This window comes from Pavona decussata, unplaced genomic scaffold, assembly GCF_977016875.1.
Source record: "Pavona decussata unplaced genomic scaffold, jaPavDecu1.1 SCAFFOLD_202, whole genome shotgun sequence".
NCBI classification, from domain to species: domain Eukaryota; kingdom Metazoa; phylum Cnidaria; class Anthozoa; order Scleractinia; family Agariciidae; genus Pavona; species Pavona decussata.
The window spans coordinates 807,730-832,200 of NW_028145610.1; the positions used below are offsets into that span (position 1 = coordinate 807,730).

The 24,471-nt window shown below is 38.1% G+C and overlaps 1 protein-coding gene across 1 annotated transcript; it reads left to right on the top strand.

The window, feature by feature from the left end:
• The first annotated feature begins 17 nt into the window (after positions 1–17).
• On the top strand, positions 18–19,254 carry LOC146461003 (3-phosphoinositide-dependent protein kinase 1-like). The gene is made up of 17 exons (XM_085087462.1): positions 18–162; positions 2,341–2,478; positions 2,757–2,799; positions 4,029–4,166; positions 4,944–4,996; positions 5,726–5,817; positions 6,408–6,511; positions 6,613–6,685; positions 8,288–8,356; positions 9,567–9,663; positions 10,188–10,266; positions 11,890–11,990; positions 14,833–15,002; positions 16,737–16,794; positions 16,888–16,985; positions 18,056–18,110; positions 18,815–19,254. Exons 1-17 carry the CDS (start codon positions 136–138, stop codon positions 18,920–18,922), a joined length of 1,503 nt encoding a protein of 500 aa, XP_084943588.1. The 5' UTR covers positions 18–135; the 3' UTR covers positions 18,923–19,254.
• The last annotated feature ends 5,217 nt before the right edge of the window (positions 19,255–24,471 follow it).

Sequence of the window (24,471 nt, forward strand, 5' to 3'; positions counted from 1 at the left end):
AGAGCCCAGGCTTCCTCTTTCAGAGAGCAGTGCGGTCAGCGGATTACTGTCTTAGAATAGAAAGCCTTCCGTAAAATAGTTTCTGTCCTTTGAGAATGTTTGTTCTTTAGTTTTATCAGTCCAGAAAACGTTGCGATGGCGGAAAACGGGGAGAAAACAAAGGTAAGTTTATTCTTTTAGTAAAGACGTGGTGTAAACTGAAGTCTTTGGTATAATTTCTGGGAAATGCTTTGTTTGTTTGCCGGTCAAGACAGGCGTTCTGTGTAAATTAAGCCTATATTTGTATAAGCTTAATATAAGTAATTTCTTTCCATTTATGCATGTTCCTATGATGCACGGAATAACGCAGTTTCGTAAATATATCTGAACCTTTCTGTTTCATTTCTGTTTCATCGTTATCTTTTTCATTCGTTCAGCTTTAATTATCTGTGACCAGTATATATATATTTGGTTTGGGCATAAATACCATCTCGTGTATTTTTGACAACCACTTGAATGTACCAAGATTTTTTCCTGCGTGTTCTTGATCTTGATTTTCTCTTTCTGTTCCTCTCCTTTTTTAAACTTTTATTTTCCTGATCCTGAAAATTTTAATCATAAATGACTTTTATCAGCAGATTAACAGTGATTAATCGTAAGTGAGTTTAATTTAAAAGTGCTTAATATAAGATTATCTCCTGATGGTTGAACTGTACTCCTTTCCTCTTTTTTTCTAGTAACTCGAAGAAAAATCTGATATAAATTACTAAATAATGCTAAAAGACAGTCCTGTAGGCACTGTTAAGTTGACATCAAATAATTTTTTGTTGTAAAAATTTTGTAGACTGCTTTTTTTTTAGCCTTTGAAGAACAAGTAAATACTTCCGTAACCTTTGCTGTTGGGATCTTACAGGCTCCATCCATTCAAAGAGCCTAAACAGGGACTGGTAATATTATGGGCCTGTAAAATTGTCTAGAATAAGATATAGTTTTTACAGTTCAAAGCTGAAAATGAAATTTACTCATTAGACATACAGTGTAGTCCAAATAAATTTCTGAAACGTCCAGCTAATTTTCATATTAATTAAACTATGTACAGCATTTATTTTATTTTATTTTATTTTTGTGGTTTCATTTTTTTCTGGTTTGAAAATTCTCAAGTAGTGTTACGTTTTAAGCCTAGTGAATAAATGAAGAGGTGTGTGAAATTAAGGCCCTAGTAAGTGACTTTTGATGTAAGGTCAAATTCTCCTTTTGTTTCACAAGCGAATACAAGGAAATTTGGAAGAAGAATCTAGCAATTTATCAGAAGTCTTTTCGGGCTTTTTTCCAGGCACCCCTTCAATTGGTAGATGACTAATTCTTCAATGATCAGTGACATGGGCATATTTTGTTAAATCTTTATTTTCCTTTGTGTCAGATTCATTAGCATAATCTCTAACAGGAGAGCATAAAAATCAAACTGTTTTTGTGGTAAATTTCAAAACAAAGATCAATTTAAAACCACAACATATATGCATCACATGAATGACAACTTTTCCATTGAAGTCTTTGTGCAGCCAGCAAAATACAAAGGGTCATTTTTATGCCATATATACTGTTTTCAAATTTGCGAACTATTATTACAAAATTATTTATGCAATAAAGAAATTGAAAAATTGTCAAATACTTGTGACATGTTTGTGGCTAGTTTAACGTGGTGTTCCATCTCTGCCAAGAGACTCTTCAGAGACCTCAGAATTTGTAGCCAACTTGTTGAGCATCACACCCAAAGTCCCATTCACAAATTCAAGATGTTAGCAGTCTGGCCCTCTATCGCAGAAGGATTCCTGCTTCAGACTAGCCATGAACATTTCACAAGTATTTGACAATTTTTCAATTTCTTTACTGTATAAATTCTAACTTGTGTACGTGCGGCTCCAATTTCTTTATTGTATAAATGTGGGAATCCTTCTGCGATAAAGGGCCAGACTGCTAACATCTTGAATTTGTGAACAGGACTTTGGGGGTAATGCTCAACAAGTTTGCCTATAAATTCTGAAGGTCTCTGAAGAGTCGCTTGGCCCAGATGAAATACCATGTATTACAAAACTGTTCTAAATGTTTTAAGTCAGCCAGTAGGTCTGTGGTTGGTACATAGTTTCTAAAGGATCACGGCATGTTGGAAAACTCACTATTACAAGCCAGACAAAAGAGCATTAATGGGGCTATGCCATGGTTAACCACAGTCAAACATAAAAAAATAAGAAAGACCATTAAAAATAAGGTTTTTACTCTTAGAATGCAAAAGCTAGCAAGTTTTATGTGAAAGTCATCTAACATCAAACTAAAATTTTAAGGTGCTTTGCTTTGCGTTTACAGCAGTCAACTTTAAACTCTACTTCCTCTCTCCCTGAGTCACCCACAACCCCATCACCATCATCATCGCAACCAATCAAGAAAAAGAGACCAGAAGATTTTAAGTTTGGGAAAATTCTGGGAGAAGGCTCATTTTCAACTGTAAGTTTGTATTGTTTTCACTTTTATACTTTGTCTAACCTTGAAATTATGTGTAAAATTTGTAAAAATAATGTTGATCATTAATACTGGGATTCGTTTGGTTCAGCTAGAAACATCATGGAATATTTTTGTCAGACTTTTTAGACCAAAATTTTTGTTGCTTCCTATATTTCTATTAGGTTGATTTTCAAATGGAAACTAGGCTAAGGTCTATTTAAGTCATCTGTTCAAATGATAATTATTGTTAAGTTTACTGATGTTCCTTTCTTTTCTGTTAGGTGTATGTTGTTCGTGAAATAAGTACAGGAAAAGAATATGCAAGTAAGTTGTAGTCAGTGTTTTAAAATTATGTTGTCTTCTGAAGGCCACAATCCCCTAATAACGTTTTTTTTTTATTATTTGGTGGTAAAAAGGGTGAAGAAGTGTCATTCGAATTAGGTATTTTTTCAGCAAGTTTAGGACTAATATTAGAGAAATATTCACAGAAGTTACCTACAATTTCAATCGGAGCGTCACACACAGCCTTTCCGATAATAAACGAAGAAGGAAGGTCTGAAGTTTTTTTCCTCTGATTAAGTACCTCATTGAGTATTCTCCATGTACCTTTAGCATTAGATTTATAGTTATCTAATTTCTTTTCGTAGTGTAAACGTTTTGAGATTCGCAATGAATGACTCAATTGGTTTTATACTTGTTGTTCACATTCATGAGTTGGATTTTTGGGAAACTGGTTAGACAATATGTTCGCTTTCTTTATAGATTTTCTTTATAGATTTCTTTAATTTCAGGATTGTAAAATAATATTTCCATGGACCTGTATACCCATGGGGAAGTTCATTCTTTTGGCCTTGCATGATCTGGGTACAAATAGGTTCTTTTGTTGTTTTTGTCTATTTGTTCCGTTATTTGTTGGCAGATGTTCAATCTGGCACCCCTTCATTCTCCCTGCCACAATGAATGTCTCTGTGTGAACTTGTAGTTAGCTCATGACCTTCCAACACCTTCAGGCTTCTCCCCTTACTTACTTTTGAGCATTAAATTCACTCACAAATTTTGTGAGTGAATAGACCTACTGAGAATACTAGTACCGTATTTATTTGATAAACCGCCCTGGGTGCTTATTTATAATTTTTGGGCCCATGAGGATGGGCGCTTATTCGAGGGTGGATGCTTATTATTTTCCCAAAACTTTCAGCAAGCAAGGTCATTTTAAGAGAATAAAAAGCAAAGGATAACAAGTTTATTTCGCCTCAACAAGTCAAAACAAAGTGCAAAAGCTAACATGAACAAGCCATAAACAATATAAAAGTTCACTAACTACCGTATCCAAAACCGATTTTGGAACACAACTGATGCTCCTCTTACTTCCAGCTAGTACAGATCAAAATGTTTATTATTGGGAGGAGGGTGGGAGTGGGGGTGGGCGCTTATTTACTTTTTAGGCTTTCAGGGTGGGCGCTTATTCGAGGTAGGCGCTTATTCAAAGGTGGGCGGTTAATTGAATAAATACTAATAAATTATACTACCATCCATCCATTTTATCTTCACAGTGAAAGTGTTGGAAAAGAGGCACATGATACGAGAGAAAAAAGTCCAGTATGTTTCACGAGAGAAGGAAGTGCTGAGCAAACTTAACCATCCATTCTTTGTTAGATTGTATTTTACATTCCAAGATAAAGAAAAGCTCTGTATCCTTGTCACAAGTTCAGTAATATTAAATACAAAATTAAATAGGTAAATATTGCCCCTTCACTGAGTAAAAATTCACTCTTACATGTGCTTGTTATAAGGCAGCGTAGAGCACTAATTGTGGACACTCTGGAGATCAAATTGGATTTGGAAAGTGCTTCTTTGAGAAGAGGGGAAAACTGGAGTACCCAGTGAGAAACCTCTGGGAGCATTAGGATGCAAACCAACAACAAACTCAACGCATATGATGCCAAGTTGACATTGGTGGGAGTTGAGTGCTCTCGCCACTGTGCCATCCCTGCTCCGCATGACAGAGTTGTCTATTGGCTTAGTTGGGTGGCCTTAAGTTCAAGTCTCCTCTCTCTTCCATGAGCTGCGACAGTCTTCAGTAGTCCAATTTTTGTAACAATAGGCAGCTGGCCAGCTTCCTTACTAGTTGGGATTCTTGAGTCTGTTGGTAATTAATTGTTTTGAACTTCAGCCAGGTGTTTGTTTCGTGTACCATTACATCTTGTCACAATATAACCAATATGTTACCTAGGTTGGGGAAGTGTTGAAGTCACCTTGAAGTTAATTCATGTTCTAAGGCTATCTTTACTATACTGTACACACGGATATTATTGGAAGGTCAAAATGCTCTCTGATGCAGTTATTAGTTTAACTCAAATTTTCAAAGAACTAAGTACAGTAAACAAACTTCTGGATAGACTTATCCGCAATTTAGTCAGTGAAAAGGATGAAAGATTGACTGTTTTCCTTAGCTTGGGTTTATACAGACTTTGGATTAAGCTATGCCAAGAAAGGAGAACTTCTTCCATACATTATTAAGGTAACTGCTTTTATTAGTTGTTTTCTTTACAAGAACCTTTCCATTCTGACACTGTGGTGAATACTGTCAACTGGTAAATAACTCCAAAATATTGACCCCATCTGGTTTAAACTGCATAGCAGTCGTTTCCTTTCTGAGAGCATTTCATTTGGGGGCATGCGAAGTCAAAAAAAGGAGCAAAATAAAATTGGAGTGGGGAGGAGTTTTCTTTCCTTTTTCTCCCTTCTCACTGCCCCAGTTTTTTTCCTTTTCTCCAGAAACTCTCGTTTGTACTTGTCACGCTAGCTTAGAAAGGAAACAACATCTTTTGAAAGCTTTGAAAAATTAAAAACAGCTGAAGAAACCACCAATAATATTGCAAACTCTAAACAATTGTCAGAGGTGTTTTAACATCCTTTTTTTAGCATCCTTTTTTAGGCATCCAAATTGAAAGATCTCAGACTAAAATACCCTTCAGCCTGAAAGCTATTAATGAAATTAAATACACTGTCTAATGTTAATCCTTTGTCATCTTAAGGGCTTTTATTGTCAGTAACAGAAAGTGCAGTTTCTGGAATGTTCTTTTTTTATTAGACAAAAGTAGCCTACAAGATTCTTTTTTTTTTCCATCTTCTTTGTTAGAACTGCTGTCTTGTTGGTCACAGACAATTTATTTTTTAGCATGTATTTAAGCAATATATACCACAAAAAAGTCATTTCATCTAATACATGATTTTTTTTATTTTTCAGCTTGGTTCCTTTGATCTCAATTGTACAAGATTTTATTCAGCTGAAGTTGTGTCAGCGTTAGAGCATCTTCATGGATTAGGAATAATTCACAGGTAATTAAACTCTAAACAGTCTTCGAGTTAGCAAAATATCAGGATCAACATAGAACAAAAGTAAAATGTAAAACTTCATATTAATTAACATCATTCTTCAGTTTCACTCACTTCACTAGCATCAGTTATCAAATGAGCCCTTCTAAAGAGGCATTTTTTGGGGCTAAATGTTATTTAGGCGAGGTTAAACTCAAGACAATGCTGGCCAGGGGTCTACTCCCTTAATTTAGGCAGGGCGGTCCAAGGGTTTTGCAGGGCCTCAGTAAATTTACAGCTCCCCTGTTGATGTCAACCATTTTGCTCCTGTTGTGCCACGTGTACAGTTGCAGAAAAAAGCTTTACTCCCGTCCCTCCCCTCCCTCTGGGTAAGAATTGGTAAGTATTCAACATTCCACTGAGTATTCAGTGTGACAGGGCCTGGGTGGTTGCCGCTCACAGGGTTGTCATGGTTACCCTTCGTGCATGCTTGCGGCTCCCCCACGGACCTTATAGGCACCTTCTCCACACTCATCTATTGGTGATGAGTTTAAAGGGACTTTTGACGTTTCCTAAATTTGTAATTTATTGTAATTCTTGACTGTTTGTTGTAGGGACTTAAAACCTGAAAATATTCTGTTGGATGCAGACATGCATATCAAGATAACCGACTTTGGTACAGCAAAGATCCTTAGTAGTACTGATGTTAACCAAAAAGGTAAGTACACGAGTACATTGCTTTGTACGTCAATCAATATTCATGCAACTGAAGAAAATAATGATTTATAACAGTTTGTTTGACAACACTTATCTTTGTAGGGAGAAATTCATTTGTAGGAACAGCTCAGTATGTTTCACCAGAGCTTTTAACAGACAAAAGAGCAACCAAGAGGTATAATAATGAATATTTATTGTTATTACCATTGCATAGGTTTTTTTAATAGCTGTATTTAGTTCAATAAATGCAAGAACTCTAAAATTGAAAAGCTCAGTGAGTAAAGCACCCATGTTGAAATATTTAAGGTTTTTCTGTTTTGTTTTGTTTTTTTTTTGTAAAAATTAGCAAAACCAAACTCTGGGCAGTGTTTCTTGGGCAAACTGTTGTATGTTATATACCAAAATTGAAGGAAATCTGATGAAAACAGAGAAAAAACTAAAATTTGACATGAGCTCTATATACACTGAGACCTTCAAGTAATACATCAAACACAAGACACAGTGTTTTATCACATATCAAACACCGAGAAGAGAGTTGAAAATACGACGCGTAGCGCAGTATTTTTAACGGACTTCGAGGTTTTTGATATTGTGATGAAACACGGTGACAAGTGTTTGATATAACTTCTCAAACAAACTGATTGTGAAGGGGAAATTAAGGATGCAAAAGCAAGGAGTTTTTCATCAGATATCCAAACACGTCACATTGCATGATTTCCTCTGTCTTTGGCTTTTGAATTAATAAATTAAATGAGTTTGAGAAATGTAAATGAAGGGCTTAGCACATACCCACCTTAGTGCTTTTTGTTGTTCAGCTCAGATTCACTGGATATTTTACGTGTTGCCTTCAATTCCTTCAGTGCCCCAGTGTATTAACTGTTGCTTTGCACTACATTTGCAGTAAATACCTATGGTTATGTCTAAGATTTCCATTTTGATCACAAAACCGAAGCACAGAGCAGCAGGTAAAACTTTGGGTTAAAGTTTTCGGAAGGGAGTGAAGACCACATGCGAAGAATCCAGCGAATCTGAGCTAAAACGATTACAACAAAAAACAATCTAAAAAAGCGCCACAGGTTGGCTATGCCCAGAGCCCTCCATAACTATTTTTACTGTTGGGTATATACTTCATGTGAGAATGCCATATATGCATCCAGGTTACCATTAGCAACCTGGACTTTGAATGGAAGCGAACCTGGAGTTGACTGTGTTTTGATAAAGAAAATCCCTCTACTTTTGAGTTTTCATAATTATAGAAATCGTGTTTTTCTTATGCGGTAAAGAGTTTTCATTTAAACACATGAAAAGCAGTGAAGTTTGTATCAAAACGGAGTAACTCCAGCCTCACTTCCACTCAAAGGCCAGGTCACTAAGCACACAGCTGTAAAATAAGATATGTTACACTGGGACATCCACTAAAGATATTGACAGTGTGAGATGGAATCTTTTATTGACAGCCATTTGGAAATCTTTAGAATAGGTCATTTCTGAGTTGCTTTGAACCTCGTTATGAAAGTGATTCTAAGTGCAAAGTTTTTGTTATGAAAATTAGTTTTCATTTATATGCAAAACAAAATTAACTTTCCTGTGAAAAGTTTTTAACGTAGCCTCGCTTTCATAGTGAGGCTCAGCAACTTGGAAATGGCCTATTGAAAGTTGCAACTAAAAAGGACATAACTGGATCTGGTAAGGATCTGTCTTGAAGCAGTTATCCCTCTGACTTCACATACAGAAGAGCATACATTGATGAACCCTATTTGTCTTTTCTTTCTTGCAGCTCAGACCTTTGGGCCTTAGGATGTATTATTTATCAACTGCTCTCTGGCCTTCCACCATTTCGAGCCAGGTAATTATTGAAGTACAGTTTTCCCTCTGTATCAAAATCTTAAAATTTCATGCATACTTGAAGTCACTAGTTACATGTAAGATTCTCTAAGATGAATCAAAGTTAAAGAGGAAATATTAAAGGGATTTTGACCTTTTGTGCGACAACACCTTCACGTGGTTGCAAAATAATTCTAGAACATCAAGAAAAAGAAATCAACTGAACTCTTGAAAGGAACAACTCATGACCTGCTCTAGTGTATTTTGGAAACGAAAATACGAGACCTTGAAAACAGTTAGCTTAACTTTTTCCAAGTTGCAGTCCATTTTAACCCAGTCCATCTGTGGCCAGAGACACTTATCGATAGTCTTAGTACACTGCCAGGGTGATAATTAACAAAGAATTTGAGCAATATTTCTAGGTTGATGTTGATAAAAAACGTTTTGGAGCTTTTGATGTAACACGAAATTTGCGCGATACTTCCCCTTTAGGTAAAAAATGTTTGAAAACTACAAAGTCGTTATCATAAGGGCCAAATGAAACATAACGAATGCTAAAGAAATGGACTTGCTGTTGTCATGAGGCAACATCTCCTTAAACCGGCAAAAGATTACCAGCATATTTTTCCCACGACCCAAGTTGTCTCGGGGGACGTCACCTGGAGCCTCCAGAAGGAGGGATATTACTCCTTTCATTCTCCTGTCTTTGTGACTCTATCAGGCCAAGAGATGAAAAAGTTTTCTCCTTCTCAAGGTTCTGATGTGTGTGTTATGTACACGTTGGCTGATATAACTGGGCTGGCACTCTCTAAGCATTAGGGACTTTAAGCAACCACGACGGCAGAGCCAACGAAAACCTTACTTGAAACATAAGGTCACGTCGCTTGCACTCCCTCGAGATTATTCCATTACGGTCAACTTGTACAATGTTCCAACTGTCCAGTAACAGAACAGGTGGGAACATAGTTCAAGTTCAGACAGAGAATGAAAAAAATACCGTCATGTGCTCACGATTTTTCCACAAATCCTTAAATTTAGTAATTTCACGTTGTTGCCTGGCCGAGGACGGCGAAGAAATGTACCAAACTAATAACACTGTAATAACACACGTGCAGGGCCATTGTTTTTCTAATAAAAGGCTGTTTTGGAACGTTCCACTTAATTTAAGCTTATTTTACCTGTAAAACAAGTGTCTCACTTTATGGCTAAATGTTCTTGTTTTTCGTCAACAGTAACGAATATCAAATATTTAAAAAGATAATCGCTTTAGAGTATGAATTCCCCAGTGGTTTCCCAGAAGTACCAAAGGGTCTTGTCGAGGGATTACTGGTAAGTATTTCTTTTTACAACTACAGTAATGAACCTTTTAACCCGTAATATGAAAGAACAAATTCTCCTGTCTTGTCCTCATACTATCTTATAAAAGTACTGGGAAGAAGTTATTATACTATCAAGAAAATTCACCTTGGGTGATCATATCCTTAATTCTCGTGACCTCAGTGGTTAAATTAGCATGATATTACAAGGAGAAATTTGATGCTGATCACTGTTAGGGCTTAAAGCGTTAATGGACAGTGAAGAAACTGATGTGTCATTAGCAATGGCTGCGTGTTCAAGTTTTTAGATATCACTACGGTGATTGTATTACTAAATACAAGTGAAGCACAATGAATAATATTGGAACACCCATCTCTGTTGCTTTTTGCCAATCAACGCAATATGTATTATAATACATGTTGTTCCAAAAAGGTTGAAAAAACCTTGGGTGCTTTGGAAATGCTTGCTATGCAGGCTACCATTATCATCCTGGTTGTAATTTTCATTGTCTGTCAAAATTATTTCCAATCTTCTAGGTGCTGGACCCAACAAAGAGACTTGGTTGTGATGAATGCGGAGGATTTGCATCGCTGAAGAGCCATGAGTTCTATGAAGGTATTCTGTTAGCGAGGCCCCGGTTGTTCAAAGAGTGGATAACGTTATCCAGCGCATAAAACCGCTATCTGGCAGCGGATAAAATGTACTCCAACTAATAAGTATCCACTGGGTAAAGTTGTCCAATCTTTGAACAACCAGAGCCAGAACTGGAAGCACTTTTGTTTCGGTGGAAAGCGCCTGTTGTATCGGTGTGTTTAACCGCAGTCCAAAGACTCTTTGGTTTAGACTAGTGAAAGAGATAGGAAGGGTTGTAGGGGAGGAGTGCAGATGGAATTTACAAGTATTTCCTTTGTGCACGGGAAGTTATATTTTTTGGGATGAACCCCTCAAAGAAAAAGAAAACGGTGAAAGGAAATCCGTAAAGAAATCTCGGATGCACCAGGGCCGGGTTGTTCGAAAGCCGATTAACGCTAATCTTCAATTAAAAGTTAACCGAGGTTTTCATCTCGCTTTTTAAAAGTGGTTTTAAAGCCTAATTTCAAGCTAAAGGTAAAGAAAAGTCTCACTCAAAACTGAGGGGCAAAAATCGTTTGGAATAATCTTTACCGATTAGTAATTAAACTTGAATCAAAGTTCACGTTAATCCGGGATTAGCTTAATCGGGTTTTGAACAACTGGGCCCAGAATTCTTTTGTCATCATCATCATCATCATCATCATCATCATCATCATCATTTGTCATCATCATCATCATCCACTGATGTTCTCCTAGTAGAGAGTAGGGCCGTGCGCTCTTCCCTTCCAGGCTCTTCCATCGTCTGCTGTTGATGCTACCTCCGCCCACGTTCTTAGTCCTCTGTTGTTAAGTTTCCTTTCTACTGTCCTTCTCCATGTTTCCCGCGACTCCACGCTTTCCTTTTTAAACTCTCCAATTCTCTGAACAAAGTCGCAAAACAGCCCGTATTTTTTACGTCGGTCAGTGGTTCGAATCCTTGCACTCTTCGAACGAAGATTCTGGAGCGAGCGAGGAAATGGTAACACGCCTTACGGGCGAGCGAGCGTCCACGCTTTTTGCACTGGCGTCGCGTCGCTTTCGGCAATTCGCGTCTGCTTCCACGAATTCTAAAGGGGCAGTGTCACCTATTTTTAGTGTCACTTTGAAAGGCCAAAACAAAACATTTGTATGGATGTAAACATCAAAATAATGGTTCAGTTTTGTTAACAATAACTCAACTAGTGCACAGAAACTGGTTTCATTCATCTTTGGCTTCGGATGACCAGGATGGAAATGGATTGCAACTTGAAAAAATTGGCCAATTTTTCAAGTTCCTCTTATGCCGATCTTGGAAAAATGGCTAAAAAGTGATTATAGTTCATTCTTGTTTGAAGACTATCATATCATATTTTCCCCGTGGTGCTCGAAAAGCAATTTCATGTTGGAGAAGAGGTTCTTTGTCAGATATTTGAGCAGTTTTAACCAATATACAGCAAAATCTCCAAGACAGTACCCCTTAAAGAGAGGAGACGACTGTTTTGCGGTCTCTAAGTCAAGTATTTTTAAATGTGATAAAACAATATTGTGTTGCAAGATTCAGTTTTGAAATATAACGTAAAAATCATCGAATGCTCTCATGGAGTCGTGGTACACTCAATATAATCGACATTTTGTTTTGTTTAATAGGAACTGAGTGGGAAAATCTTCCAAATACAAAACCACCTGATCTGCTTCCTTATCTCCCTTCAACATGCACTGACCAGGAAGGACTGCGCAGCAAATACAGGGTAAAAACAAACAGTAAACAGAAGCAAAACGTAGTTAAACGTGGTTAATCACGGCAAAAACGGAAACAGCCCCTGATAGAGCGGTTTTCGATTGAGTGTCGAAAGAAATTTCGCGTTTGCTTTGGTTTTGCATTACTGCGGTCTGTGATTGGTTACCAAAATTTGCGCCACTTTCCCAACCAATGGGAATCCAAACCAAAACCAATCGTGTTTTCGCCGCACGCGTTTTCCCGCGCTCGGCGCCAGTTTCATGTATTTGCTTCGAATTCTGATTGGCTCATTTGATATATTTTTTTTTTTTTAGTTTTTCTACACTCAATTGGAAACCGCTCTAATAGACTTTCTACACTCCCCTATTTTACGTGCTCCAATAAGTGGTTTGCATTGCCGCCTTGCTGGGTATACAAAACGAAAGAAAATTTGTTCACATAGCTAAGCATAATCAAAGGCTCCTGTGAGCCAACTCGTGAATGCAGATGACACATAGTAATTGCAATTTAGACGGCTACGGAAACTTCCTCAAAAGCTAAAAGAAATTATATCTTTGCCCGATTATGTAACGAAAAATGACCATTCTTGTACTATTAAAATGATTGTCAAATTATTCTGTACAGATTGAATAAGCCGATTATTCTGATGCGCCGATTAAAAAATATCACGTGTTTTTTTTATTCAAAGTTTATAGGAGCACGCCATGTGCAGCCACGTCATGCAAATTCGTGTGATAGTCCGCGGCTACTGGATTTCGCGATCGGGCTAGTGGATTCTAACCATCACTTGCCCGATGGGCAAGTGAAGTTTTTTTGGGAATTAAAATTACAAAATTACTGTAGGGCAAGCCGATCTCACAAAGGGAAATATGTTCAACAAAGTATCGCATTACGATTCATGCCCGACATAAATGCGTGAAATTTTTCCTTTGGAGTTCAGTCCACGCAATCCTCAAGTAAAAATAATGAACTATGACAAGCTCTTGCTAAATAAGAATTATTCATCGACCGCGTCCTTTTGCTTTCCCATAAATTACCAGTTGTAAATTTCGAAAATGAAACATTTTTTCCCTTTGAAACCTCTATGAAAGCTGACAAGATCTTAAAAGTGTTCATTTCACCAGAAATTTGCATAATTTTGTTTACGACGTCAATGATGCGTGACATGGCACGTTCCGCTTTCGCGTGAAAACTGACAAATTAAATTATTTTTTAATTAAATTATTTTTAAATTAAATTATTTTTAATTCTTGAAAGAAACCGCACTTCGTAGAAAAAAACGAAAAAATCCTATAACTTTGCTCAGATTCAACGAAAAATCCCCATTCTTACACTAAAATGATTGTCAAATTATTCTCTACAGAATGAATGAGAGAATTCTGACGCGTCGTGAAACAAATTTTCACGTTTTTTTTTTTTTCACTAATTGAGTTTACGACCCCGGACTTTCTGAAAAACTGAAAAAACTTGAAACTTTGCTCAGATTGAACGAAAAATCGCCATTCTTGCACTAAATGATCGTCAAATTATTCTCTACATATTGAATAAGAATTTCCTGATGCGCCATGAACAACAAATGTTCGCGTGTTTTTTTCCACTAATTGAATTTAAAACTCATTCACTGCGCACGCCCGAAAGTTAACGACAAAACCGACTGATCGACTGATCGACTGATCGACCGACCAAGTCGAGAGTCAGCTATCGCTATAACTCGTTCATTGCGCATGCGCGCATTCACGAGTTAAAAATGGAAGTTAACTCCCAAAGGAGAAATATCTTATTGTTTCTGTACACCAACATGGCCGCCACGACGTGACATGCAAACCATCAATGAATTTCAATTGTCGAGTGCGTATTCATTGTAGCAGTAAAAGCGTTTTATTATTCTGGCCAATCGCAACAGACGTAGACAGCGCAATGAACCAATCAGAATTCGAAGCAAATGAATGTAACCGGCGCCAAGCGCGGGAAAACGCGTGCGAGTGAGGCACGATTGGTTTTGGTGTTATTTCTCATTGGTTGAAAAAGTGGCGCGAGATTTTCTAACCAGTCACAGCGTAGTTAAGTAAAACTAAAACAAATGCGAAGTTATTTTCGACACTCAATTAAAAACCGCTCTATGACGAAAGACATGAATTCATTTTTGAACAAATGAGGCCGGGAAATTAGATAGGGCCTAATTAAGGTTGAGGTCAGAGTTAGTTGTTACATATAGTTAACAATTATTCCACGAGCGCGCGTTGGATATGAGATGGTAGATAGCCAACGAGGCGCGAAGCGCAGAGTTGGCTATAATAATCTCATATACAACAAGCGTGAGTGGAATAATTGTTTTATTAAACATAATCAAGAAATATTGCTAGATTTTGCTGATTTCGCTTTACAAGAACAACAATTAGAAGACAATTTCTATTTCTCGGGCATGTTATAATGGCTCATATACCATGGCCGCTAAGCCAATCAAGTCCCTGGAATTGGATTATAGAATGATCAAGTTTTTAATAATGAGAGTTATCATTCAACTCATTGTAACACTGCCCAAATATGGTCATGGTGCACTGAATATTCGTCGTCTGTAGTCAACAGATATTTTGCGATATACGTAATTTCGTGTGTCGGGTAGACAATGGAAAAATAAAGATCATCTCCAGCTTTTCTGCAATAAAACTGCTCAATCTTGCAGAATATCTTGCGATTTTAGCCAACTCGGCCAACGGCTCGCCGGCTAAGCATCAGATGATATTCTGCGCGATTTCGCAGGAGAGAGCGGATAAAATGCATTGGTTGGAGTACACTCTCCATTTTGGACTTCAGAATTATCCTAAATCAGCTGCAATCCTGTCAAATTTTAGGTCAGTCTTCACGACAGTGACGAGGATTTTGACGAGTTTGATGAACAACTCTTAAAAAGAGTCGGCTTGTCCGATGAAGACACGAGGCCAACTGGAAGGAAGACTATTCTTCAACTCACGGATAGCGAGCGAGAAGAGAGACTAGCGAAGCAGGAGAGAGAATCACCGTGGTAAGAGTTTGTCCTTTTCTTGCAGACCTTTTAAGCTTGCTGTTATCTTTCTCTTTTGTGTTCTCCTATCCCACTCAGACCGGTTTATTATAGAGTGATTGAAAGAGTATATGATGCACAAAATTTGTTTTACTGTGTCAAACGTGGTTGCACAAAAATTTCGTCTAAGAAGTCCATGTTGTGTTGCAAAGATATTTTGTGATTTAAGGCCGGTGCCTACTTTTGTTAATGCGCATATGTTCTGCGCATCTCGAGATAGTCGGGATTCCTATGGGTGGTGCCTACTAATACGGGGATATTTTTGCGTGTTTTAAAACTATGCGGAGAAAGAATAACTTAGCAAGTGCTCTTGGTATCCATAAAGAAAATGGGGGGTAACCATGCATTTTTCAGAGATAATATTGGTGCTTAATTATCTCTGAAAAATGCGTGGTTGACCTAAATTTTCCTTTTGGATTCTAATAGCCTTTGCTAAAATCTGCTTTTCCAGTATAGTCATAAACCGCGCAAAAATACTTTTGTATTAGTAGGCACCGTCCTTAAATGTATTTTTTTAGACATGATCATTTGAAATCATTTTCAGTAAAGTTGTTTCGCTACAATCCGAAGTGGTTCCACGACAAATTTAGTCTATCGTTATAGCAATTTCGATATGATATATTAAAAGAAGTGTTTTTTGCTTTTATTTTTTTAGCGAAGCCTGTTTACCGTAAAACCTAATGTTACGTATAAAAAGTCGAATATTTTGGCCGGCCTCCTTCCGGGTAAACTGACCCTCTAAGTCTCACAGGGAGAGGAGGGGCCACTAAACCCTCATAAGCCAATGAAAGCCTGCCTTTTGCCACGTTGATGCTCGTTTTCACTGCATTGAGATAATTTACATAATTCCTATATTAAGGACGGTGCCTACTAACACCGAAGTATTTTTGCTCAGTTTATTACTATGCGGGTAAAGCAGATCTTAGCAAGGGCTGTTGGAATCCAAAAAGAAAATTGGGGGTAACAACGCATTTTTTAGAGATAATTAAGAAACAATAATTCTAAAAAGTGCTAAAATACAAAGCAATGGATGGCACTTTTATCAAATTAAAGCTTTATTATCTCTGAAAAATGCATGGTTACCCCCAATTTTCTTTTTGGATACCCAGAGCACTTGCTAAGTTCTGCTTTCACCGCTTAGTTTTAAACCGCGCAAAAATATCCCTGTATTAGAAGGCATCACCCATAGGAAACCCGAGTATCTTGAGATGCACAGAACGTATGCGCAGTAACAAAAGTAGGCATTGCCCTTAAAACCAAATAGCACGTTAGCTCGCTAGAGCTGAATCATTTACGCTACTTAAACTTTGCTTTTCGCGGTAAACAATACAACTGGGGGCCACACAGGTTATTGGATGCTTGACAATGGGGTTAGAGACTGGTTTGGGAAATTAACACAAAACATTGATGGGATACCCATCAGATATTTTTAAGGAAACTTGGAAGGTGTCCCAATCTTTCACACGAAAATTTGGTTGCATCAGCTGTGTCGGTCAGGTAAATTGGCCTATGTAGCGCTTGAAACGTCAGATTTAATTACCGTTATCAACTGAGTTGATACAACAAAATGTTCTTCTATCTTTGCACTTACCCAGTACCGCAAAAATGAGTCCCTTTAAACTAGAATCGTTTTCATTTGACATAATCATAAAGTGATTCCATAGTTAACGATTTCACGTTTTTTTTTTTCTTTAGGCATCAGTTCGTTGAACATAATCTCATTCTCAAGACTGGTGTAGTCGATAAGAGAAAGGTCAGTACTTTGCGTATTTTTTACCTTAGTTCCTATCCATCTTGTTACATACGGCTCTTTATTGAGTTGACTACCTTATATTTCCTTATGCAGGGACTGTTTCCCCGCAGAAGACAACTGATTCTTACGGAAGGCCCGCACCTGTATTACGTTGATGCAGCGGCGATGGTTCTAAAGGGAGAGATTCCTTGGTAAAGTTTATTACTAATTAATGTTAGGAAACATTAGAGCGGGTTTCTTTTTTTGTTTGTTTGTATTGTTTTGTTTTTTTGTTATTTTGCTGTTGTTGTTTCTTTGTTATTTTTGTTTGCAGCTAATGTTACTGAGCTTTGTAATTTGTCCTGCAATGTCTCCGACCAATCAGAGCAAACATGCTGCTTTTTTGACCAATGAGAAGGCTTGGTTTCGACCTTATCTCGCGCTTGGCACCGATTACACGATTTCCCGCGCTTGGAGCCGGCTGCACGTTTTCCCGCGCTTGGCACCGGTTCCTTGTTTTAGCATCGAGTTTTGATTGGCTCATTGTGTTTTGTCGTTTGTGCGTTTTTATTAGCCAACAGTAAAACGTTGGTTTTGGATTTAAAGTTATTTGAAAACCGCTCTACGTGTTATGACATGTTTCCGAGCGTCGTAGAAGACTAAGAGAAAGTATAGTCAAATGAGGTCGTAAATAGACAGATGCAGTCAAGCTTCTTTTTTTCTAAGCGGACAACTGTCTTAACTTCGAAGATTTACTCATTCGTGGTGAAGTAATACGAACTCTACCTCGCGTTTTAGGCGTAAGCAATGTAAGCTCGCTTTCTGTACAGTCCCAGTGATTGTGCTTTCCTCGAAAATCAAGAAATATCACATGCAACATTTGCCACAGAGACGAATACTTTACAATTATTCCACTTGCGCTTGTTGGATGAGATGATAGATAGCCAGAGGCGCGTAAGTTTCATTATAGACAACCAGGAAATATTGCTAGATCTTGCTGATTTCGCGTTGCAAGAACAGCCAGAAGACAATTTAATTGTCACTATTTCTCGGGCATGGTATAATGGCTCATATACGATGGCCACTAAACCAATCAAATTTCTGGAATTGCATTATGAAATGATCCAGTTTTTAATATTCCATTTTATTACACGCTGAAGGTCTGTTAACATACAAAAACATAAGACCTTGCGCTGTAGTGCTAAGTAGAGGAAAAATTCATTTCTAAGCGGATGTTTACCTTTCGTAGTCTGACTTCAAACTTCTCTTCCTTCTGTTATAGGACGAAAGACCTCAGACCGGAAGCCAAGAACTTTGAAGTTTTCTTCATTCACACGGTGAGTGAGGGAACTTTTAAACTTTGCTGATTTTGTGTCTCAGCGCACGGAAAAATTTGTAGTTTTAAAAACCTCCAAACGAGAACCCACTGTAGCCTAAAAATTGAAGCAGGTGCTTATTAGGAAATTAAAGGAAATATTGTTAAAGAACCGTTGTTGGTTTAAATAAAACTGATCATCATACCTAGAGGAGGTTCTGTGTTTGGCGAGTGCAACCTTGGGAGAGTGTCTAAAATAGCGAGGGAGTCTAGAGTGCCGGGGAGAGAGAGGTGGGAAAAATACCCCCCCCCCCCCCCCTTCCCAACACAATGTACCCTTACTAGGGCCCCCCTCGGTAGTTCAGACACTTTCCTCAGGTTGCGTTCGCCGTTACAAACTAAGATGGCGGCAGTTCGATAGTAGCATACGCTTTCTGATTTTAGTCTTTTGGCGGCCCTACTCTGAGAGCCTGGAACAGGTAACGAAAAACGTGACAATTTTTTTTCGTACATAGGAGAAAAAGTCAACTGAATGGAGACTTTCAAGGAAGCTTCCTCGTGTACAAACAGCCTTATAGCTCCTTCCGGGGAGTACTTTAAAAGTTCCGATGATCGTCCCCTTGACTCTAATGAGAGAGTCCTTTTTCTCGGGCTTGGTCTAAATTGTTACGTCCCTCTCTACTTTGATCTGTCATTTCACTTCAGTTTTTTTATCTTCATTTTCAGCCAAAACGTATTTATTACTTGGAGGATCACACAGGATATGCCATGGAGTGGGTGAAGAAGATCGAGGAAGTTCACCGAGCTTACTTTGGAGACTCGACACATTTGTAACTTAGTAACAACTTTATCCTTCACACAGAGCGCTTTTCAAATGACTGAATGCTGACTGAATCTTTAGCCGTGTTTGTTTTGGTTGCAACTTTTGCTAATCTCCCGGATCTGGCGTGCGTTTCTCAAAAATCCCTAAAGTATTTCGGGCCCGAAAAACTATTTTACGGGTACGTTGTCAGAAATTCGATTTTTAACAATTTTGAAAGTTAAAGCGTTAACAACTTTACAAGATGAAGAAACACAAGGGGTTAATTTGTACGAAAAAATTATACAGATAAATGAGAAATATTGCTCGGGCTCGAAAGCCAGAACACTTTTCGGGAGTTTAGACAAACGGAATTAACGCGTGCAGACAAAACACGATTGCTTTTGGTTTGGATTCCCATTGGTTGAGAAAGTGGCGCGAGTTTTGTTAACCAATCACAGAGCGTAGTAATGCAAAACCAACGCAAACGCAAAATTACTTTCGCCAGTCAATCGAAAACCGCTCTATGGCACTGCAGTGTTTCGTGCAACTTGTTTAACACCGGTATTAGTTGGAGAATTTGAAACTGAACAAAACAGAAAACATACTCTTACCCTCTGTTAACAGAATCGCGCTTTCAACAACTGTGTGAACTAGGTCCAAGTAAGCTGTCTTACGGGCTCACAAGAAATCATGATGTGCGCTTCAAGGTAACAAGGATGAGGTGGAGAGCATTCGCCCCCACTCATGTGGCCTGAGGTTGAGTTTGTTGTTGGTGCTCGTCATCTGTTGTACCCAGGATACTTCGCTTTAATTCCCGCCACAAACACCAACGTTTCATTTTGCTTTAAACGAGGGTCACAGACGCGTCAGAGGTAATGCTGTCGCCCTCTTGCGAACAAAGTGAATATACTTTCCTTCAGATCAGCAGCAAGCACCAAGTCAATTGTTGCGTGTTACGCAACTTTCCCTGCATTTGGTACCGCTTACCCGAATTTTCCCGCGCTTTCCTTCGTGTGTGAGTGCTTTCTTTTTGCCTTAAGTTCTGATTGGCTTATCGCACTATTTTCCTTTGCTGTGATTGGTCAGGTGTGTGCATTTGTCATTGGAAATCCGCTCTGTAAACCAGCATTTATGATATGAAAAAAATTTCAAACAATTCTTCTTCGCGTAAATCTTATGGATCGTCTCAATCGTGGACAACTTAAACATAGTTTCTTGAGTACTTTCATACCATTCTTAATTACGTAAACGCTTGTCAAGGAATCCTCGTACATTCATTTTTAAGTAGTCCAGGGCAAATAGATGATGTATAAAATCTTATTTAATTTAATCCCGGTTGTTTGCCGGCATCGTTTTGAGTTAACCTCTCCAGAAAAGCCCTTTATGATAGTTAAGATGTAACTAAAGGACGATTTTATTCATTTGATGTAAGTGGTGTTTGAAAAACCAGATACTTTGATGTTCATTCCAATTGTTTCAAGTTGCTTTTTGTGGCTGGCGACTAAGGAGGAATTGATGATAAAACATGCAGGTATGTAAGTAGATAAGGTAGGGAACGACTAAGTAATAAATTTTCTGAATCCATTGTGGTTGTTGAATACATTAATTGATTTGCTCCTCTCCACCGCCAAACCAGCGCGAAACCACTTCACTCCGCCTAACCTGAGTATTAGGCCTTCCTAAGGCGAGAGGGGAGGGGCCGAAAAGCCCGATACTCGGGCTACACTCCACCCTTACCTCGCTCCTTGGGACGTGAAGAGGAGAAACCCTGGGAATAAGGTTGACCCCTCTCGGTCTGCAAATAGGCCATTTCCGAGTTGCTGTGAACTTTATTATAAAAGCGAGGCTAAGTGCGACGCTCTTCATATGAAAATTAATTTTGTTTGCATATAAATGAAATAAAAACTTCGCACTTAGCCTCGCTTTCATAATGAGGTTCAATCAACTTGTAAAGCCTTCAACTCCGCATGACTCAGTTGTTTGTTTACGAGGCTAAGGGAATAATTTCCTTGATTTCGAATCAGTTCAACGATACTATTGACGAAAAAAATTTTCCTAGTTCGAATATAACAATGATAAGCTTACCGGTCGCGATCTTACGCAAACATGACGGCGACGAAAACGAGAGCGTGAAAAAACGATTTAAAAGGTAAAACAATGGCTCTTCCAGTGCGTTAAAAGCTTGAGTACATTCCTTTGACGTCCTCTGCAAAACGACGGTCGTGATTTTTCTCTCTGTCAACTTGAGCATTTAACGCCATGGTTTAACAAGCGAAACGAAAATAGACTCAACAGACTCAGTAGTTTATTCGCCAGTATTCGGAGACTAAATGATTTTTAGATTTAAAAAAAAGCGATGAAATCAAAGGTAGGAGGGTTGAATGGTGCAATACCACACAACTCTTTCCTTTTATCTGAACAACAGATAACACCATAGTACTTAGCAGCCTATCTGCTATCTGATCTACCTATCTGAGAGCCTTTCTGAGCTGATAGGCTCTTAACACGTGCAAATTAATTTCATATTATCCGAATTCAAAATACATTCGCACTGAATAAATTATCAGATCACCTAAAACGAGATCAACAAACGACATGATCATGAATAATAAGACATTTCTCCAGTGCAAAGTCCTAGGGATTATTATGCGTTCGAAGCTATGGGTCAGTTGTTTGAAGAATGTAGAGGATCTTTATTTTCTATTTTTCTTCCCAACGCACGAAGTAACGTATATCGTAGGATATCTGTTGTTGACGGACGACAAATATCGAGTGAACCATGACCAAATTTGGGAAGTGTTGCAGTGTATTCAATAATAAATATCTGGTGTTTTTTAAAACAGCGTTAAATGTACTGAGCTCCGCTGTTTACCAAGATGTGGATCACATCTTGTTCTTGTATCATCGATTCCTTTTTTGGCAGAAAGGCCGTAATTCAAAGTTGTATCATTGTTAAAAACTCTCTTGGTAGTAAATCAAAAGCGAACGAAGATACACTCTGTTTTGTTTTTTTTTTTTTTGTAAGAACGTCTAATTTTGGAGCTGAGGCTGACGTTCTTATATTTTTTGTGCGATTTGAGGCTGAAAACGTTCTTAAGATGTTCTTAGTTACATGGTATACACTATATGTATTTCAGTAAATCAATGCGGACCTGACCAGGAAACCTATCAAAGTACATTGCCTGCTGAGATATGGTATCAAGAACTGCTGATTATGACAAACCAAGATGTGTGTCACCACTGTTAATGTTATACAAAACATGCCCTTGAGCATTTTGGTTAATTTACATTTGTTACCTTGATTTTATATACAGATTAGTAAAATAAAAACGTTTTTAATCGACTCAGCCTGAGGAATGTTCTTAATACGTTCTTAAAATTTTGGTTAATCTCAGCATCGACGTTCTTATAAGAAAGGTTTTTATAAAAAAAACAGAGTGTATATAAATCCAGAGCCTTAACTTGAAATCTCTTGAGTTGGAGTCAAGTGTTGGTCCTGCTGGCTTGTGAACCAAAGCACCCAACATACCAAGACAACATGGAAAACGGAATCATCTAAATCATTTTCGCTTGTTCAGTTTTTGGGCGCAGTTTTTTTTTTAACATATTGTGTGCATCTCTGATTCTGAACAGGAATACAATGAAAAATCTATGTTGTATCTGTTGCATGCCCGGGAACGAAAAATAACCAAATGGCCAAAGTAAAAGAATCGAAATATTATAAATGTTTTAGTAAGAATAACATATTTAATTTTTCGTGGTATTCGGATTTTGGAATATTCGGAATATGTCCCAAAAAACGCCCCCTTATTTTAATGACTGTGACATAATTTTAAGATGTTACCAGCTCCAGTGAGATCGAATAAGCTTGAATCTAAAAAAAGGCGCCTGCAAAAGTCTTTAGTGCGCATAACGCACGATCGAACTATGAATCCGGCTTCCCGTTAGGTTCTTTATCAGAAAGACTAGACGTTTCTCAAAACGAAGTCTTCTGATATTATCTTGCCATGAACTATCCGTCCGCACTTGTAAGTAGGAAAACGAGATCACAATGAGGTCTTTTTGAAAAAGATAATGCCGGGCTACCGCGAGGCTTGACCAACGATCACAGTATTTCACAGAACCAGATGATTGGATGGTCCTTGCCGCACCAGACTGAGAAAATACTAATTTAATTTGGTTAGAGAAAGGAAACTTGAAAAAGAACTTTATATCTTTCTCGATTTGCATCAATTTAAATTTAGTGAGGAGCAAATTTGTTATCAAAATTTTGGACGATTCCCTTGCCGCCTTGTATGCTTTGTGCATTAAGTTTGGTTACTCGGACGTCTCAGGTACCTTCTCCCTAGCATAATCAGAGCAAGCTTCGTTATTTGCTCTATCTCCTCTTAACACTTGCCACCTGAAATTTTGCGGCCAGTAATTTGTGTTGAGAGTTTGGAAATGAAACTTTGTATGATATTATCAGAAGCTGTTAAAGGAGGGAATTATCCTTAAGGCTAGCAAGGTCAGAAAAAAAATACAACAGTAGTGTAAAGTACCAAGGGCAATAACGAGTTCTTTGATAACAGGATTTTGTCTCAAAAAAGACTTCGTCTTTCACTGTCGAAAGGGTATGTATATGTCTCTATAAAATGAAGACGTCTTTGTTAAATTTATCGTTGGGAGTGCCAAGCGCCATCCTCGTGTGATAAATTTAGACAGAGGGAAAACGTTGGGCGAAAGGCAATGTCCATTGTATGATTTTTTTTCCTACGTCCTTATTCAGCAGTCATAGACCCAGACCAATTCGGTCGGATCAGTCACTGCAGTTATGTATAGCTCCAACAAACTGAGTCAATCATAGCAGAGCAACATGGTATAAATATTTTTAAGAATTCTGGAAAATATCCACGTTTTGTTGTCAAGCTAGGCCAGCAGATCGTATTGCATACAGTTTAGAACCGGAACAAAATGTGACCGCAAAAATACATTTGAATTTATAAACGGTGGCAGCTCTTTTCATCCAATTAAACTGAATTTTGTCATTTTATGATATTTGATTTTCTGTCGGAAAACTTGATCCCTGATCCCCTCGCAGTACTACTGATCCCGATCCCACGGCTTGTGATCCCAGATCCCGCGCCTGTGATCCCTGATCCCACCCAATTTTTTCCCTTTGCTCCCTGATCCCATATACCTCGTTACGACCCTGATATCAAGTTTCACTGTTGGCTTACGGGCACGTCCATAATCCGAATTCAAACAATTATCTGTTATGGATAGTTCAGGAGGTTTCGGAGAAAAGCATTTAGTTTACATGCATGCAATGTTTACGTTCAAATTTAAATTTTCTAAGAGCCGTTATTTTCTCTCATGGTAACTCTGGCCCCGAAGAAGACTAGTGCCTAATAGAAATGTCTGAAATATTGGCCCAAATAAATTGCCCTTTGCCCCTATAGTATCAGCCCTGCAGTTAGCCCTTTATACGTAAAGCCGGCACTTCTGGAACGTGCATTTCTACTATAAGCCGAGATCTGGCAATGAAACCCCCTGACTCGTTTTCAGAACAGTTTATTACACAAATCGCTATTCAAAAAGA

Excerpts from the sequence above, each read along its gene's own strand:
- LOC146461003 (XM_085087462.1), top strand. The coding sequence starts at position 136 with ATGGCGGAAAACGGGGAGAAAACAAAG. Across the intron at positions 11,991-14,832 it reads GACTGCGCAGCAAATACAGG|GTCAGTCTTCACGACAGTGA; the intron begins GTAAAAACAAAC and ends GTCAAATTTTAG. Across the intron at positions 16,795-16,887 it reads GTGTAGTCGATAAGAGAAAG|GGACTGTTTCCCCGCAGAAG; the intron begins GTCAGTACTTTG and ends TTCCTTATGCAG.